This window comes from Leuciscus leuciscus, assembly GCF_965113295.1.
Source record: "Leuciscus leuciscus genome assembly, chromosome: 2".
Lineage (NCBI taxonomy): Eukaryota > Metazoa > Chordata > Actinopteri > Cypriniformes > Leuciscidae > Leuciscus > Leuciscus leuciscus.
Window position 1 is genome coordinate 5,027,150 of NC_138726.1, and position 20,797 is coordinate 5,047,946.

The window sequence follows — 20,797 nt, forward strand, 5'->3', positions numbered from 1 at the left end:
TATATGCAAACATTTGTGTCGTAACTTTTAATTTCGACATGTTGAAAAGGCTGGAATGTGGATGTGACCTCCCTAAATGGCATGAGTATAATTTACAAGTTCCTGTGGCTACAAAACAGCTGAAAATGAGACATTTTCCAATCTTTTATCAACACTTGGAGATTTATATCTTGTAGTTTGCCATACGACCAATATTAAGAAAACTAGTTCCATACCAGCCTTCAACAATATCTATACTATTAGTCATGCTGTCTTCACTACTAGACATGGTGTAAAGAGCTTGATTGATTTGTTTAAATAAGGCACAGCTGTAAGGAAAAGAAAGCCATTCATTGACACGGACAGTGTGTTTAACTGTGTAACGTTCAGCAACGCACTGGTCTGAACATCTAGGCTGAAGTCAGTCAACAGTCAGGCCTTTTACAACAATAAACCATGCCAACAACGAATGAGCTTAATGATTGGTAATCTTCTTTGTCAGACCTACTACGAGCAACTCGCGTTACAAAGGTCAGTGTTCGGTATAGGGATGGGCATTGTATTCAAATATTTGGGCTCATAAAAATCGAATTTGTTTATTTAAATGACATTTAACGAAAACATTTTTTTTTAATTCATCAGGTTGTCACCATTTCTGAACAAGCTTACACTAAAAAAGTTTTTGCACAAATATTTTTAAAGTAAATTTCACACGCATATTTAAGTAAATTTCACATATGGAATTAAGTAAACTCTACTTAAAGGTATAGCGGAGGATGTTTTACTTCCTGGTGGGTAGTCTAAACTATTGGTCCTCCTATTTGTCAATCATTCTGGTGAATCAATCAAACTTTTCAAAAAGTGGAGAGGGCGGGTCTTATCTAAAATTTGGAAAGATCCTCCGCTATACCTTTAGCTAAGTTAAGTGAAAGTAAAGAAAATAAGTAATTTTAACTTGGCTAGTAAAAGGTTGAGTAATATTTATTTACTTGAAGTTTCCTTTGCAATACATTTCACTCAAACAATATAATACTGAATTAAGTATATGCTTCACTTAAAAATACCCAAGTAATAATACAATAGATAATGTGTAAGACTTGTGAACGCAGAGACCTCGATACTTGGTAGACAATACACAATGACGGTAACATTTGATGGATCATTTTTGTGTTTGAATGTGTCATTTTGAGTAGAAAATTAACTCCAAATGGCACAAAATGGCACGTTACTAATCCTGACAACAAAAGCAATGATGAAACCGTGTAAATACAGCTGGAAAACAGTGAAAAATCAACCGCATTAATTATTCAAGGCCCAGTGCATGATGGGAACACCAGTATCAGAAAAGTTGAGTAATTTTATAACGTTGATATTTACGCTTTCATTTCTACACGCTTGAATTGAGGACTAATATAGAATTTGCTTAATTTTTTTAAACTCTTGCCTGAACTAACTTTTTCATGTAAATTACATTGTTTTTTTTCTGTAGTATTTACTTTATCACAAAATAATTTTTATCAGTGTACGATTAAGCAATATACAAATCAAGCTCACGTTATATCCTAAGGTTTTCTTTTAGTTGAAAATGTGTAAATAAATAAAAATATATAAAAGAACAAAAGCGCGAACGGGGGAATATGCTTATAAAGCGCCAATTATTGTATAGAACGTACATATGCACTCTCATAACGAGAGCATTTAGCCGAGAGCACGGCATCAAGATGATCAAATTAATATGCACACATGTGCCTTATCAGTTTTTGTGCTCAAAAACAGCAATTGAAAAGGAATAGAAGATTGTCAACACACATTTTTGTTTCCTTTTTTTTTTCTATATAGTTAAATTATCCTATTTTTATAGTTAAAAATCCAATATTAATGAGGCAAGACGCTACAAAAACAGGGAGACGTGACTCATGCACAGATCTTTAGTGAATCCTCTGTGTAAAAAAGACATTTGTCATTGTGGATGTATTGAAATGCATAGAATTTTTTTTTCTTTATTATGTTTTATGTTTAGTAAGCATGGTCATTGCCTTAGCTAACATACTTCACACGCTTGGATTTGCAAATAAAAAGCATTGAGTTCCACAATCTCATGGCAATTCATAACTATTTTACATTTTGGCAAATTTAATGGCTAACATGTATAAATTCATCCATACGTTTTCGAATGATCTGCTTACTTTTAGGGGTGACATCGTAATATATACTTTTATGGGAGCAGAAATAGCACAATTTTTCTTTTTTTCCCTCTTTTTTTTCTCGATTAAAGATAACACTGGACATAAATCCAGTGGGCCTCAACTTTACTCCACTAATCATACAGCTTTATGACGTTCACACAACATTGACTTTTTACATAAAAAAACGAAATGATCAAGATGCCGTTGGCTTTAAAACGTTCCAGAACATCTCTGTCAGGAATAATGAATACTAACATACAGTAAATCCCCCAAAACTCTGCCGCCCCACCCAATGCTAGCAGTAATTCACAATAATCCCAGTAGCGCATTAAGACTAATGACAGTGGGCATTAAAGATTCATTATAGTGTGCGGAGGAGGAACGGCCATGCTGTGACCTGGGCTGACTCTCATATGGCTCTAGCTGGAATGTTTCTGTTGGACTGAAAAACACCAAGCCTCACTTAGGGCTGGAAACGAACCCAATCAACCTGCCAAACTCCCAGAGACCCTTACCTCACACACACACACACCATCACACGAATACCTTCAAAACCACCGAATCGCTGAAATGAACTACAGAGCTGAGCACTGTGCCAAGATTTCGGAGATTGTGAACACTTGACCAAAAGGAAATGACGACAAAAGAAACATTTTAACTGCTTTTGAACAAATAATTGAGGAACCCTTTTCAAAAATTTACTATTGTGAAATCTGAAAAGAAGACTAAGACCCATTAAGTCTTTCAGGCGCTTGCAAACATATTTTGTACGTTTTTTTTTTTTTGATTTCGAACTGTCGGTGCTTGAATTGATTCAGCCAATTAACTCAAATATTATGATTTGCTTCACGAAAAAAGATCGTTCAGATTCATTCGCTGAATCATTCTGTAGGGTACATCATTACACCAGTAGGTGGCAACAAGTGAATCTTAGAGTATAATTATGAGTATTTTTTTTTTCATTCTCCCAAAATATTTATTAAAAAACACAGCGCCAATCTAAAACACAAAACACAATGACAGCAGTAGCTTAAAATACAGATACAGCAGCTTTCAATAACATTCATTTAATTCAATCACAACATACTTTATTAGGGATGCACCGATATTTTGGCCGATATATTGAAGCCGATAACCGATATATTGGCCGATAAATCAAAATTTTGATATAACTTTTGAGAGCCTGATTACAAAAACAAAAGTGTCACCATTAAAAGCCATCAAGCACTTCAACATAAATCAAATATACAGAACAGTAGGCTAGTTTGAACCAGTGCAAGTTTTAAAATAAATTTCTCTCATATGGCTAACTTTCTTAATAAAAAAAAACAAATGAAAAATATTTTGCCTTACAAATAAATAAAATATTATATAAATTAAAAAAATTCTTAATGGTTTTTTTACGATAACTTTAAAAATTAACATATATCGGCTGATACAGATATGGTGGCCGATATATTTTGCATCCCTATACATTATATTACACTGTTCATTATAATTGCTCTGTTTATCTCACTTCACCTCCCTTTTTCTCCTTGGAACCGACTCCTTGGAACCGACTCCTTGGAACCGACTCCTTGGAACCGACTCCTTGGAACCGACTCCTTGGAACCGACTCCTTGGAACCGACTCCTTGGAACCGACTCCTTGGAACCGACTCCTTGGAACCGACTCCTTGGAACCGACTCCTTGGAACCGACTCCTTGGAACCGACTCCTTGGAACCGACTCCTTGGAACCGACTCCTTGGAACCGACTCCTTGGAACCGACTCCTTGGAACCGACTCCTTGGAACCGACTCCTTGGAACCGACTCCTTGGAACCGACTCCTTGGAACCGACTCCTTGGAACCGACTCCAATTCCATAAACTGACATTGAGGCGACACACAAATTCTGTAATCAAACTGCCCTATGCTAAAGTTGTCCAAAATGTCAATGTCAAACACAAGAGCGGATATAGACTGCCTTATAAAGGACCAACAGAGGCCCATTGTGTGGCTACAACTTAACATTTTTGGATAATGAGACTGAAGTCTTTGTTAACCGTTTGATGATTTACACCGCAGCACTGCTATGACTAAAGATACCAGCAGCGCACACAACCCAAGCACTGAGTCAACAAGCCTTTAAATATGACAGCAGAAGGTTTATTGGATGAATAATCCTCACCACATATTAAGCCAACTCATAACACAGACTCCCAACTATCAACGCTACTGCTCTGGCAGAAATCCAGCACGAGATGAACCTTTGAAACTGATATTCTCACTCGAGCAGAAACTTTAAGCTTCAGAGAAGATTATACCAATACAAAAGCCTGCAAGAAAAAAAGTTGTGTAGGCCTACATGTTAAAGCTCATGCCTTTGAACCACCAGGCTACAGTTCACTGCCATTTCCAAACTTCTTCCAGAACTTCTGTTGTAGGTTTTTAAAGGGGAGATGAACTGAGAAATCAAATTTTCCTTGAGCTTTTGACATATAAGAGGTCATCATCATACTATAAGAATATCCTGTAAGTTTCAGAACTGAAAACTTCCTTGTTAATCCAATAAAAGCTTTTATTGACACCAGGCACAGCGAACGACAGGATTTTCAAAGTGGGGATGTATGACGTCATAGGGTATCAAACCCCCCCTCCGCAGAAGAAGATCAGCGCCTGCTTCAACACTGCCTGTTTAGCCCCGCCCACTGATTCATGCATTACATGAAACTCATAATATGCAAAACTGTTATCCAATCATAGCAGTGGGCGTTTACCTCCAAGTCTTCAACGCGGCACGCCCATAAAAACCGAGCGTTTCAGGAGCTAGGCTCAAAACCAGGGTAGAAAATAGCCTATTACTGATTCATTTTGATGATTTTGAATGTAAAAACCAAGCGAACGTCATAAGTTGACCTCAGACAACAATATATATATATTTTTTTTTTTTTTAAAGCCAGTTCATGACTCCTTTAAGAACAGTATGCATCACATCAATCCGCTTGAAGGAAAGTTAATAATATTCCTCATTTAAATAATTGGTTTTTACAGAGGGGTTTGTTCATATATCATTCAGATTCTGATTTATATGACATTTTATACCTAAAAACGGGGCGAAAATGGATTTTTTAATGGCTGTTGACAGTTTTTTTCTGATTAACGGAGTGATAAAAAGAGATATCCAAAATCCCCTCTGTAAAAACCTTTGACTCTAATATGTCAACAAAATGAAACAGTAATTTTGAATCTGGCTTTATCCAATGTTCAGATTTATCTTCTGGAAATATGCAAATTAGCACATATTTAATGAGATACCTAATTTGCATATTTAAACAAATATTCAAAAAACTTGTAATACAAAAGATATTTGTCTTAATGTCAGTAATCAACTGGTGTTTTTTGTAGGACAAAAGTTCGACACCTCAAACTAATCCAGCACTAAGGGCAAATTCTCATTAATGCTACACATTTGTACACCAGGCTTAACTCACTTGGCCTTAAAGAGCTTTGAGCACAAAGTGTGTGTGTGTATAAACCGTGACAGATGCGTCACCTCCATGCAAGTAAAGAGGAAGAGATGTGTGTGTGTGTGTGTGTGTGTGTGTGTGTGTGTGTGCTCGGCCACTCCACACGCTCCGCATTAATCAGTAATGAGCAGATACACAATCTCACTCTGCAAACAATTAAAGCCCGTCCTCTACACTCAAGAGCCATTCAATTGTGCCAGATGGTTGGACATTAACCCATGTGCTTAAACATTAGCCTTTTTGTAATTCAAAAAGTCAGAGATTATACTGGGATTATTAGATTGAAATAAGAAAAAAATCCATACTAGAAGGTTCAGCACATTGTAGGCGTCTCGCTAATCTGGCACAACCAGTTTAGTTCATCGCACTCTACACTAACAGGCTAAAACAAGTGAGTTAAATATGGGAGATATTGCGTATAGGAAGGCCTGCCTGAAGGAATCAACTGAGAATCACTCTTTTAATGGACTGGTGGCAATCCACGCAAAACTATCATATGGCTTCAGAAGTCTTGGAATATAGTGTTATGGTGTTTTTTTCACTAGTCACTCAATATGTAAACAAAACCTCTGACGTTCTGCTAAACATTTTCTTGAACGTTCCACAGAAGAATATTTAATATTGATGACATGATATAATTTCACATAATAAAATGATCATATTTTTTATATAATGTGTTAGACACAATATACGCAGTCTTGTGACTAAACTTCAGTGGGACATTAATTATAACTAGGGGATGAATCGAAAATGAAAATTCTGGGCCGAATCTAAATAAATGAATAACAAATGAATCAAACTTATTTAATATTCAACACTCAAATAGCAAAAATCGAGTTTAGTACAAATGTTTAAATTGCACATAAGGCAGTTTTTATTTCAACCTTTTTAATAACAGAATTGTTTATTCTCCAGTTTGTTTGGTGAAATATAAACATTTAAAATGGCAATAAACTGTAATAACTTGTTTTGATGAGTGATTTATTCACATTTAATAACGAAGACAGCACTGACAGGATAAGTACAAATATAATGAATTTGTAATACAGTGCATATATTTAGCAAAATGCAACACAAAACCATAAGATCAATTGAAAAAAATTAAGCTTAAAAAAAACAATAGATCACGAGTGGCAAGTTGCATTGATTTTATCATGGCCTTTTATGGTGCGGGTAAGCTTTAATAAATGCATGCAAACGGCTTTAAAAAACTCCAGTGACAAAATGCCCTTCCGGTAAACTACACACGGAAAAGAACTAGTCTAACCACAGTAACTTTGATAATGTTATCAAAACAAGATCATGTGCTTCTCTTGGTGACAAAAGCTGAGTGGAATTACTGGCATCACTGGAATCCAGACGCTTTAAAACACGTTCTTTCGCCCACATTATGACCGTAACATTGTAATCGTATGACCGAGCGTATGCCTTTCTAAACTATCATCGCTCAAAGGCTTATCTAGATCACAAAGCACACGAAACTGTGAACAAAGAATGTGACAATTGCACACAATAACTCGGTCTATTGAAGGTGTGATGTTGAGCATTTCAAAGAGCGGATGACCATCAGACCTCAAACGTCATGCCTCAGGATCCAAAGACTGTTCACTCTGAAACTGAAAATGTTGCATGGAGACCCAAAGTCACAACCAATCAGAACACATTTAGTGTATACAGATACCAAGCGTCACTGGAATAGCAACCAAGCAACCATCAAAATGTCTAGTCACATGTCGCAGTGGTTTAGGTGCAGAGTCAGAAATCTACTTTTTCCATTAATGGCCGATATTTGTGCCATGGAATTGATTTCCAGGCACCTTCGTTAGGGCGATTTTTAGAATTACCTTATTAAATGTATCTTGTGGCCGTGTTTCCATTACAGATCTGCGCAAAACCTTTGCGATATATTCTAAATGTCAATAAAAAACGATTGCGAAATGACGCCGTTTCCATTGATGTTATGCAACTAAAGCATAATTTTTCTCTCTCGCGATAAGTCGTTCCAAAAATCATGGCAATGGATGTTGGCAGGTTGACGCGTCGCAGCCAACACACTAGACATTATTTTTAAATCAAAGGAGCCGTAGGCGTTTTATCCAAACATTAATGGCAAGGAAAGACCCTTATACTAGTGAGCAGCACATATGAGGTGTTTCTGGGTGTTTCTCCCTCATTTCTGCTTCAAGCTCTTGATAAATTGTGGATTTTCTTTTCTGTTTAGAATCCAGTATTCCCGTGATACCTTTGTCTTTTATGAGTTTAATACAGAACTCAGTCTCATCTTCTGTCCAAACACACCATGCCTTCTTTAAAGAATGATTGACTTTATACGTACGTCAGGTGACCTGTAAATAGTCCTGCAATGGAATATTCCTTTTTTGAATTGCCTGAAAAACCACCTCATGCAAGCATAAAACTTTTTGCAAAATTGACGCGTTTCCATTGGGCGTACTTTCAATTCGCATTTTCAATTTAAAGGTATAGCGGAGGATTTTCCCGAATTTTAGGAAAGAACCGCCCTCTCCACTTTTTGAAAAAATGCACATGCGCAACACTCTACCTGCTCCCGAGAGGGAACGCCTATTAAACGCTAGCATCGCTAATCATTGCTTACATTAACTTTTACTAGCAGTGATTTTAAATGGATTTCTCCAAATAGCATGACAAACGTTACCTGTCGAGTAGAAACTTCGCGACTGAGGCATCAGTGGGAAGCCCAACCTGTGCTTTTAGCACACGCCAGTGTGTGAAATATTCTCCCAAAAACACTGGTCTTGTTTCTTTCTTCAGAGGCCTTTCTCTTCTTGTCATACAATTCGTAGACACTTCTCTTGCGACCCTCAGACATTTTGAAAAAACCCGGTGAGAACGGCAAGCTTCAATGAATGGCTGAAACCATAGCTCACCACACATATACACCTGAAAGTGCGCATGCGCAGAAAGGACGAGCACGTACGACGGCCTTACGTAAACATATCACCAGAATGATTGACACTTAGGTGGACCAATAGTATAGGCTACCCACCCGGAAAAAGAAAATCCTCCGCTATACCTTTAAAGGGTAATGGAAACGTGGCCTATGTTGTCCCTCTATTCAATTTCCAACCCTGGTTAAGGACAGAATGTAAGGCTTATTAAAGATCAGCTCTAAGCACAAACCTATAAACCTTGACCTATAAACCAACAACAACCTTGTGATATTGTTAATTAACATAATCAGCTCTTACCTCCAGCACTGGTCCGGCACCCAGGATGATCTGCTCCACTCCGCTAGCAAAGCCTTTCTGACTGAGAGCCGTGAGGTGGTGGATCAAGAAGTTGGTGCTTTGGGTCTTTCCCGAACCACTCTCCCCAGAAATAACAATGCATTGATTCTGCTTACTTTGCAGCATTGCATGATAGGCCACGTCCGCCACCGCATAGATGTGCGGCTCCAGCTTGCCCAGCTGGTGATTATCGTACATCTTGACGTATTTGGGATTATAGATAGGCAGGAACTTGAAGGGGTTGATGACTATGAGGATGCTTCCCACATACGTGTAAATCTTCTCCTGTTTGAAGCGACTGCGCAGGTTGTCCAACAGGGTTTTCTCGTTGAGATTCGGCAGGTTGCAAAGGTCGTCGAAGTCCTTCGGCAAGGGCTGCGGCAGAAAGCCCCGCTCAACCATGCGCCGCCGCTCTTCCGTGACCTGCAACCACATCTGCAAGTTCCCGTAGTGGATTGAGCCGTCGAGGTTCTTCTCCCGTAGCAAGAAGCGGTAGTCCTCGCTGCTGAAACGGTTCTCCAAAGCCATACGTGGCCACAGCATCATGCGCTGGACGGGACAGTCGGTGGGGTTGAGGATCCATTCTTCCCCACCGAACTCCTTGACTTCCGCTAGGACGTAGCATTTCGTCCGATCTAGCTGCAGCCGGTCGATGATCTGCTCGATGACCTCCGCGGCTGAAGTGATCTTGCGGGCGGTGATGGGGCAGTAGATGGTGCCCTCGGCGATGACCCCTGGGTAGATGCGCAGCGTGAACTCGGAGTCCTCAAAGCGTCGTCTCCCGCCAACATCATGAACACTCATATTGGAGGCGCAGTTTCCATCAGCACTCACTGTAGATCCTTCAAAAGGGCCCGATACTGCGTCAAGACATTACAACTGCAAGAAAAAGAAAATTCTAAGTAAATAAACCAGTCACAAGTCGCACGGGTATATTTGTGGCAATAGCCAACAACACATTGTATAGGTCAAAATTATCGATTTTTCTTTTTAATGCCAAAAATCATTAGGATATTAAAAGTAAAGATCATGTTCCATGAAGATATTTTGTAAAATAGATATATAAAACATTTATTTTTGTGAGTGAATGCAGCACAATCGCGAACAAAAATGGACAACTTTAAAAGGAAATTTTCTCAAAGTTTACGGACCGCTTTGTCAATGGATATCAAACATGATTTCAAGAGTAAATATCTTGTACAATTACTGTTCATCTACTTTTCAAAATGTTGTCTCATGTAATATGCAAATTCAGACATCATCCACCTTCTCAAAACATTGGTATCAACCACTGAAAACCCCAGTTGAACACTAATAACCAGTCACAAAGGCTTTTATCATCGTTCAAAGGCTGGCAACTTGATACCAATGTTTTGAGAAGGTGGATGATGTCTGAATTTGCATATTACATGAGACAACATTTTGAAAAGTAGATGAACAGTAATTGTACAAGATATTTACTCTTGAAATCATGTTTGATATCCATTGACAAAGCGGTCCGTAAACTTTGCAACTAACACTGCTGTATCTGTAACTATACTGGTATCGGCCAGTATTAGCATTTGAGATCAGTTTACTAATATTTTTTTTTACAAAGATATTCAGATTTTTTTTTTTTCTGAATCATATTTTTCTACTTAATCAGTGACTGGTTCTTTAATGTCGGGTCTGCGTATAAACTGCCATCATTTGGTGGGTCTCTGAAGAGCAGCACCATTACACCACTGTGTGTTCAACAAGATATAACAGCATTTCAGGGATATTTAAATGACAAATTTTCATAACGGCCATGAATTCTCAAGTGAGAAACAGATTTCACAAACTTTGCATAAATAGCATAACTACTACTAAAACACGAATAATAATAATAATAATAATAATACATTTATTTTTATTGTTGTAGTCTAATGATCATTTAAATCCCCAACAAACTGGTTATCAATCGAAATAAAACAAAATCAAAGACGAATATTATTGCTACTGCTGAACACATTTCTATGTCTGGATATGCATATATTGTGAATTCATAGACATTTTCTTTTAGCAGTAGTATACTAATTAAGTTACTAATCCAACTTATTATTTCACATAAATGAACAAACCAACAGTTAAATGATTAACTGCTGTTTCTAAGAGATTAAAACAGACTGATTTACTATGAAGAATGGACAGATCCGTGTGTCGGGACACACTGGGTCACTATCTGCTCTCAAACAGAGCACAGAAAATCAGCCCGCTGCCAAAATCACCAGCTGCCACCTTCTCCAACAGACACACAATAACTTGATTCACAACCATCCACTTAATAATGCCTCCAAGGGTTGCTATTCATCACAGAAGCACTGTGTGTACTGACGCAAAGAAAAAACACGGCAATTACTTTGTTAAATTGCTATAAACGTTACATAAATGTCGATGTTTAACATAAAACACCTGCCCAGCAAACAAGTTAAAGGGGTGGTTGATTATGATGATTTCACTTTTCTAACTTTAGTTAGTGTGTAATGTTGCTATTTGAGCTTAAACAACATCTGCAAAGTTACAATGCTCAAAGTTCAAAGCAAAGGGAGATATTATAAATTGCTTTTTAAGAACTACAACAAACGGCTGGTCGGGACTACACCACATTCCTCCTGGGTTAGTGACATCACCAACCCTATAATTTACATAAACCCCGCCCCCGGAACACAATTTATAGATTATCAAGACAGAATATGCTAATCAATGACTAGAAGATAACTACACATAATGTTCTGTTACTTCTACATGTTGTCACTTCTTGAGTCTCTCCATCTTTCTGACCTTGGTTTGAACATAAAAGGCTAAAAGTTTTTTTTAATTTTCAGCGTGTCAAAGGTAAAAGGACACAAGCTCTTGAAGCTCCGCCCCCTGTGCCGGGAGCAGCAGCTCATTTGCATTTAAAGGGACAGACACAAAAACGGTGCGTTTTTGCTCACCCTCAAAAAGTGACAATTTTAATATGCTATATAAAAATATCTGTGGGGTATTTTAAGCTATCACACACACACTCATCAGAGACTTATTTTACATCTTGTGAAAAGGGTATTATACCACCCCTTTAATCTACTTAAACTACACCCACAGACACTTTGTTTGAAGCTAAACAAACCAAGACTCTATTTTCAGTCTTCACACAATCTGAGGGCACAGGCTATCTTTGAAACAACAACTCAGAGAGTACCAGCATTCGGGGGTTTCAATACAGGAGCCCGTTCAGGAGCAGGGCTTTATTTATTTGTGCTTGTGAGGTCAATGTGGCCCTTGTCCACTGGTGCCCGTCTCTCATCGGGAGTTAATGAGACCTCCTCTTGTGCGTCTGATATCTGGAGTCAAGCCAGCGCTCTCAGGTGCAGAGACGGGTCTCACTGAGGTCCTGTATAGCAATGTTATTGATACAACAGACACATTCATCTACACGGGGACATTTGCAGCGAGCGGCTGGTATTTAGACATCTTTTAAACATCAGGATTGTTTTAGAGCTTAACTGCTGTCCAAGACTTGTTCAAGTAGAATTTTTGGAGACCATTTGTGGAAAAATAGCTGTTAAGAAAATGAATACCAGACAGAAAGTGTCAAAACGAACAGATCCTATCATCCTGTAGCTGTTTTTTAGGGAACCATCTACATTTATGAACATCAGCATGCAGCATTTTGCAATCTGTGCTGTATTAGTGTATATAATCATGCATATTCTTTTAACCGTATGTAAAACGGCATGCAAAATGCAAACGTTTCAAACAGTAATATCTTGTCACTTAACCGTATTACATTGCATGTTTAATTCAGTGAGAAGTGACTCCAGCCATCATCATCATCCAGCACGTAAATCCTATTACTTGGCATTTGTAATCCTGTTTTCAAGATGTTAAATATCAAATGTTGATTTCAAGGGATGCATGATATGTTGGTATCATATTTCATATGCACACAGATATAAATACACATACAGAATCACATCCAAATTTACCATCTAATGTTAAAAATGTATGTTTTTATTCCTCTGGTGCTTTTCATGTGGCAGTCAAAAATGTTATTTAAAAAAATATATATTTAAATGAAATTAATGTACTATATTTTACTTTGATAATGTATTTTATTCTGTACTTTTAGCAGATTTAATGGTACTAAATTATATTTATGCAGTAGTTATAATCCATTTTTCACTTTTGAGCATAGACCTTTCCAACTTAAACTGGCGTAAATCTTGAATGCTTTGGAGCACAGACTTAAGTTTGTTCTCTTTTTAAAGACGACACCTGGCAGATTATTGCTGAAGTAAAAAAAAACAAAAAAAACAAAGTTATAGAGTTTTATGTTTATAGTTATAAAAATATGAAATATTTATTTTCCAAAATACGTTTTACGCTAAAACTAGGAGAAAAACGAAGTAATGAATCTAAACAAGTTGTTTCAAATTTTAGCTTTATATCTTAAAAAAATTGCTTTCTGTAAGATTGTTCGGCCGCAGTACCAAAAGTTTCCACTAGATGAAATTCGTCTCCCATTAATTTCCAATACATTCATTTTTTACATTTATACGTGACAATTTTTCTAAGACCATTTAACATTTTCAAATCGTGTGTGTGTGTGTGTGTGTGTGTGTGTGTGTGTGTGTGTGTGTGTGTGTGTGTGTGTGTGTGTGTGTGTGTGTGTGTGTGTGTGTGTGTGTGTGTGTGTGTGTGCGTGTGCGTGTGCGTGTGCGTGTGCCTGTGCCTGTGCCTGTGCCTGTGCCTGTGCCTGTGCCTGTGCCTGTGCCTGTGCCTGTGCCTGTGCCTGTGCCTGTGCCTGTGCCTGTGCCTGTGAGCGCTCACATAGCAAGTGCCAAAATCTTTACCAAGTTTCGAACCATTCTGATGAAGTAAAAAATTCAAAAAATAAAAAATAAAATAAAGATTGTCAAAAATGACAGAGGAGCACCAGAGGGTTGACCTCCGGTAACACTATTTCGATGGTCCACTTTAGACATTATATAACTATAAGTAACTTTGCAACTACATTTCAACGTATTCTACTAACCTAAGCATAACAGTCTACTAATACTCTAATGACAGTAAGTTGATGTGTAGTTGCAAAGTTACTTATAGTTAGTAGAGTGGCTAGAGTGGATCATCAAAATAAAGTGTAACCTAACTTTCTCTCTTTAAATACTTTGTTCAGTTCAAGAAAAATGTATGCAATTTTATATATTATTTGTTTAAAAGAATTAAAAGAGCAGTTTCTTGTCTATCATTGTTTTGTTCAATTGGTCGAGATTGATATGTGATTTAGAAGGTAATTACTAATAAGTAATACAATATTTTTAAGAGAGTAATTAGTACAGTAATCTAATTACACTGTTGAAGATAGTGCTAGTAATTAATTACTTTTTTAGAGTAACTTACCCAACACTGTTGCCAACAGAATGAAAGCCTATTAACAAAAGCCGCTTTTCCAGCACGGTTCGGTACGGTTAGCCAACTGGGCCGAGAAGTCCAGGAACAGGCCAGGAACGGTTTGTAATCGTGCCGTAACAGGCTCAAGTGGAAACAGCAAGAACCGTTCCTTCCCGTTCTCAGAACCATTCGGCCCGACAGTGGAAAAGTGGCTAAAGAATGCAGCATTTTATAGTTAAATGGTCCTGGGATTAAAAATTGCAGTTTTAACAGGGACATTTTTGGCCTTAAGGTCCGGAGTGTAACTATTTTGTGTAGTTGGTGTAAAATTGATTTATGAAAGGAAATCAGGGTGAAATATTAAAATACACACATGGCACTAACAGGCAAAATTTTGTCTTGTGTCACCGTCCTAGGTCGAGTTACACTACGCGAGTAACTGTATTTAAATAGGGAAAACGTGGAGGTGTTTGGTAGCTTCTCTGCTTGGCCCATATTGAATGAACTGGGCTAAGCTAAGTGCTATCAAAGTGTCGCCGCGCGCCAGAGCGATTGAGACGCACTGAGACGAGAGAGGTATGCATCAACTCGTCTTAGTTAAGGGAATAACATAGTTTAATATGAAAAATCGGTGGAGTATCTCTTTAAGCACACACAAGGGTTAATAACACTGCTAAAATACATCTAAAAACAAAATCCATCCTTCATGCTGCTAATCATGTTGTGATACCTTCATTTACTGATGTTGATGCTTCTGACGTCACAAACTACCTTGTAACCAATCAGATCAACGTGTGATCGTCAACCAGTGGATCTCTGAGCCTCTGTGAGTGGAGGCGGGGCTCATTTGCATATTCATAGAACCGCGTATACTAAATGAGGCAAGGGTGTCGAGTTACATTCAAGATATTTTAAGGCATGAAGAATTTTTTTCAAAGAAAAAAACATTTAAATATGTCATTTCGGTGATCAAAGATGAGTTTTAAGGCATAAAATTAATGACTATAGTGGGATTTGAAATCTATTAATTTCATTTTTATTTGTTTAGAGAACATAGCATAGAATTAGAATTTTAATATTGGCTATTTAACAGGGCATGCTGCATTCTAATAAAAGCAGTATGCCATATAATATAGTAAATATTATTAATTTTAATATAATAATACAGTAATTAACATAGTATTATATGGTTGTAGCATGTTCATATCCAAAGACCAAATCCTACTTTGTGATTTTTGGATCACAAAATGCACACAGAAACAGTCATATTGACCTCAGTGCACTCTGTAACGCCTAACCAGATTGCATAGGGAGCCATAAGGAGAGTATTAGAGGTGCACTTTGCTGAGCTCTCGGAGGATTTGGGGACCAGATGGTCAGAAAACGACTTAAAGGATAGCAACAGATTTAGAGGAAGATTCTTCTCCCGGGTCCATACTGCACCTTATTTACCATATCAGCTCAAATCAACTATAATGGCAACAGGAACTTCACACTTTACAAAACTTGAAACAGTCAAAAAGAAACCACATATTTGAGAACTTCCCAGAAAGAAAAGGATATTCTTTTCTTTTTTCCATACAAATACAGGTTGAGTCACATTGTAGACGTACCAGACTTTACGAGGCTGACAAAACCTGGCAAAGTTGTTCTGAAATCTACCTTTAGCATCAGCAGGGCATTCTTGAACAACAACAACACACAAAAAAAAAAACATGGTTTCGGCTTGTGATCAAGCATGTGAATCTTTCAGAAGGAATTTGCACTCTCTTGTAACAATCTTTATCACATGTGAAACACTGAGGGCTTTCTGTAGCACGTTCTTGTGAATGCATAAGAGGTGATGTAGTTGTTGTGGACCGTGGACGAGTGTGGCTGGTAAAGCAGGAACCAAAGAACTACGCAAAAACTCTCTAGAGTTCTGTAGAAATATGAACGGCCTGCATTTAAACAGATTGAACACATGCAACATCTCCTACAAGCTTAAAAGCTAATTAGACAAAATATTTAGGCTGTGGTCAATAATTGTATCTCTTAAAACTCATCTCTGATCACCAAAATGACAAACTTTCTTGAAAAAAAAATTCTTCATGCCTTAAAATAGCTTGAATGTAACTCGACACCCTTGCCTCATTTAGTATAAGCGGTTCTATTAATATGCAAATTAGCCCCGCCTCCACTCACACACACACCACTGGAACACCACCAGGGTGAGTAAATGATGACTTCATTTTCCTTTTAGGGTGAACTAACCCTTTAAAGTCCCCCTGTGGTGAAAAACAAGCTTTTTAATGTAGTTTATATGTCTATATGATGTTTTTAATATGCTTTAAGACAAACCATGTGTAAATTCATAAGTCGACACCATTGCGGAGTATTTTCTCCTTAAAACTGCAGTGAACCAAAGACAGTCTCAAAAACACGCTTTGAAATCGCTGGTGTTTCTGACGTCACAAACTACCTTGTAACCAATCAGATCAACGTGTGATCGTCAACCAGTGGATCTCTGAGCTGAGTGAGTGAGTGGAGGCGGGGCTCATTTGCATATTCATAGAACCGCGTAAGCTGGGTCACAGCTATTTTAAGGCATGAAGAAATTTTTTGCAAGGAAAAAAACATTTAAATGTGTCATTTTTGTGATCAAAGATGCGTTTCAATGGATAAATTGACTACAGGAGGACTTATTATGAGATTCACCAAAAGATAATTCTGCATAGGCCAAGTTAAATTCCTGACACTGTGCGGTGAACCCAGAGGAAACTCCAAACCCTCTCAACCCCAAAACAGAGATCCATTCAAACAGCGCTGCCACGTCTATGGCACAGCAAGTCAATTAGTCAAACGGGTCCTTTGTTTCAAAACCCAACGCTGCTCGAGATCTTTTGCAGTGTTACAGTTCCTGGAGCGGCTATCCCTGATTATGGAGACAAGAATGCCTATACAATAAGAGCATATGATCTGAGAGCACTGGCCAATCAGAGGAGAGCCCTGTGACCGAAGTATGTATGCAGTTGAAACGGGGTTTAACGAGGCATGGAGAACCAGGCGTTCCTGCCTTACGTTCTGCTGCTTTTACAAGCGCTTAGAAGTCCCCGTAAGAGTCAATAATGCTCCGAGAGAGCAGGAAAGAGGAAATCACACTTTTAAACACACAAAAACATTACTGGGAAGAATCCTCAAAAAAATGCAGAGGACAAACATCCATAATCTCACTATGTTCACTGCCTCTGGGCTTGGGTTTATTATTGCTGGTAATAAGCAAAGATATACTGTTGCAAAACAAACATGTTTCAAAGTAAAGGAAGGGGACTGTTTTATAGGACAGCGGCCAAAAATAGAGACACAAGGGAAATATTCTGAACATAAAGTGAGGGAAAACATGCATTACTTTAGAGAACCTCTTACACAACATCCAAGACAACATAGAAATCTTTAAAGGAATAGTTTAACTGGGAAAAATGGAAAATTCTAAGAATGTAATCAAATATTTAACAGTGAAACAAATTCATTGAATTATGAATAATCTGAATATTTGGGGTAATCTGGTTCGCTCTTCAATGAACATGTCATCACGTACGTAACAACGCTGCAGTGATGCCGTATTTTTGTAGGCCAACCTGGAAGTTCGCTTTACCCTCGACAAAAACCCAATAACATGTTTCACATTGGCTTTTGGATTATTGCAGAAAATGGGGTCTGTGACCAACAAAAGTTTATGATTCTTACACATTTAGTTTATCATGATACGCTTCACAAATCAACACAATTTTAAAATTTTAAATACAATCGCCAGAATAAAAAAAGCTAAACGTAGACTATAAATGAACTAAACATCTGTCACAAAATCATACCCATTAAAGGGGTTAGTTCACCCAAAAAATGAAAATTAGCCCATGATTTACTCCCCCTGAAGCCATCCTTGGTGTATATGACTTTCTTCTTTCAGACGAATACAATCGGAGTTATATTTAAAAATGTCCTGGCTCTTCCAAGCATTATAATGTGAAAAATTTTTGGAAGTCCATAAAAGTGCATCAATTCATCATAAAAGCGCATCTATCCATCATAAAAGCGCATCTATCCATCATAAAAGCGCATCTATCCATCATAAAAGCGCATCTATCCATCATAAAAGCGCATCTATCCATCATAAAAGCGCATCTATCCATCATAAAAGCGCATCTATCCATCATAAAAGCGCATCTATTCATCATAAAAGCGCATCTATCCATCATAAAAGCGCATCTATCCATCATAAAAGCGCATCTATCCATCATAAAAGCGCATCTATTCATCATAAAAGCGCATCTGTCCATCATAAAAGCGCATCTATCCGTCATAAAAGCGCATTAGTGCATCTATCCATCATAAAAGCGCATCAATCCATCATAAAAGCGCATCTGTCCATCATAAAAGTGCATCTATCCATCATAAAAGTGCATTAGTGCATCTATCCATCATAAAAGTGCATCTATCCATCATAAAAGCGCATTAGTGCATCTATCCATCATAAAAGTGCATCTATCCATCATAAAAGTGCATCTATCCATCATAAAAGCACATTAGTGCATCTATCCATCATAAAAGCGCATTAGTGCATCTATCCATCATAAAAGTGCATCTGTCCATCATAGTGCATCTATCCATCATAAAAGTGCATCTATCCATCATAAAAGTACATCTGTCCATCATAAAAGTGCATCTATCCATCATAAAAGTGCATCTGTCCATCATAAAAGTGCATCTATCCATCATAAAAGTGCATCTGTCCATCATAAAAGTGCATCTATCCATCATAAAAGCGCATCTATCCATCATAAAAGCGCATCTGTCCATCATAAAAGCGCATTATCCATCATAAAAGCGCATTATTGCATCTATCCATCATAAAAGTGTCCCAAACGGCTCTGGCGGGGTAATAAAAGCCTTCTGAAGTGAAGTAATGCGCTGGTGTAAGAAAAATATCCATATTTAAAACTTTATCGACTAAAATAACTAGCTTCCGGCAGACGGCCGTACGCCACGATTTACACCAAAAGAGTAACACTTGAAAGCTAAACTCTTTTAGTCTTTAATATTAAAAGAGAGAAAAAAAAAAACCTGTGAAGTTTGAGTTTGCAGTTATTTTAGCCACTTGTTAGCAACAGTCTTTTCACAAATCACAAGCCGCTATTACAGGATGATGCATTTCATGTCGTAGAATAAAATGTGAAGATCTCTTTAGTGTGTCACTCTTTTGTGTGAACCACTTATTTTAATGATGAAACTGGAAGTGCTAAAATGTCTGCGTTTTGGCTTACAAAAACACAAATTTTTCCCCCCAGATTTAATAATAGTCAAGCTCTCAAATCCTATTCTCGTTTCTGCATGTTCAAACCTAGGGTGTCCCGATACGATTGCTGCGGGAACCGAGAACTTTGCATACAGTGCCGTATTCTCAACTGTATGCAAAAAAAGGAGTATTGTGAATTGTTTCAAAAGGAGGAAGTACATTTTACACTGATTAATGTCTTAACTTTCAATCAGTTAAATCACATAAAGCTACCATACATCATTTGAAGCACCATTTTTATTATTATTTTATTTTTTATTTTTTTTTAATGGGACATTTCAAGCATTGCATGTTTGGTCACCATCCACTTTCACTGTATGCAAAAGAGCAGCCTGGATGATCTGATAAATAACTCCCGTGTTCCACATAGGGGTGTAACAATATATCGCAACACAAAAATGCATCAATATGTATCGTGGATAATGACAATATTACTGTGTGAGAAAAAAATAAAATTCACGTTTTCAGAGTTTTAGTATCAGTACTACATTAAATTACTATATATATAATGTTGAATATAATGTATAATAATGCAGTGGGGGAATATTTGTGGGTCCTGATAATGCCAAATGTCTTGTTACCAGTAAAAAGTGGCCTACATTATATTAAATATCTAGTCAGTGAAAGAGTGCAAGCATATTCATCTACAATAATTCTGTATTTTCAGCTTCAGAATCATGAATATTGTTATTCTGGTGTCTCTATTGTCCTGTGCTTTGGGTTTCCAGCACTAAGTCCAAGCCTATTCATTTACACACCAATGTAATACCAAATTTAGCATTTTAATCAACAGTAAAAAATGTGTTAACCTTTTACCATACATCTTGGAGTATCGCAATAATATCGTATCGTGAGCTCAGTATCGTGATATGTATCGCATCGTGACATGAGGGCATCGTTAAGCCCCAAGTTCCACATATTTCTTTTAATACCTGATGAAGCTTCTACGATCAAAATATTGTAGTATAAATGTATATATTTGTGCGACTCTTCTTCAATAAAGACGAATTTCCATGTTGAATTAAATGCATCCCTTCACTAACAGTGGTCATGCCAGAAGCTCGTTTAAATACCAATTAAAAAACGTGATTATACATATCAATGTTGAAGACGGGGCGCAGGATCAGAGGAC

General features: G+C 37.5%; 1 protein-coding gene and 1 long non-coding RNA gene across 12 annotated transcripts in view; one reads left to right on the forward strand and one right to left on the reverse strand.

The window, feature by feature from the left end:
• The window catches only part of myo9aa (myosin IXAa), a 174,376-nt gene that overhangs the window by 127,536 nt on the left and 26,043 nt on the right, over positions 1–20,797 (reverse strand). For all 11 annotated transcript variants that reach the window (XM_082160882.1, XM_082160891.1, XM_082160888.1 and 8 more), the window contains exon 2: positions 8,901–9,818. In XM_082160882.1, the coding sequence (XP_082017008.1) occupies positions 8,901–9,743 (843 nt within the window). In that variant the 5' untranslated portion in view covers positions 9,744–9,818. The remainder of the gene's footprint in view (positions 1–8,900; positions 9,819–20,797) is intronic.
• LOC309492227 overlaps positions 14,770–20,797 on the forward strand; it is a 37,016-nt gene continuing 30,988 nt past the window's right edge. Inside the window, exon 1 of the long non-coding RNA XR_014203484.1 lies at positions 14,770–14,909. This is a non-coding gene — a long non-coding RNA (uncharacterized lncRNA). The remainder of the gene's footprint in view (positions 14,910–20,797) is intronic.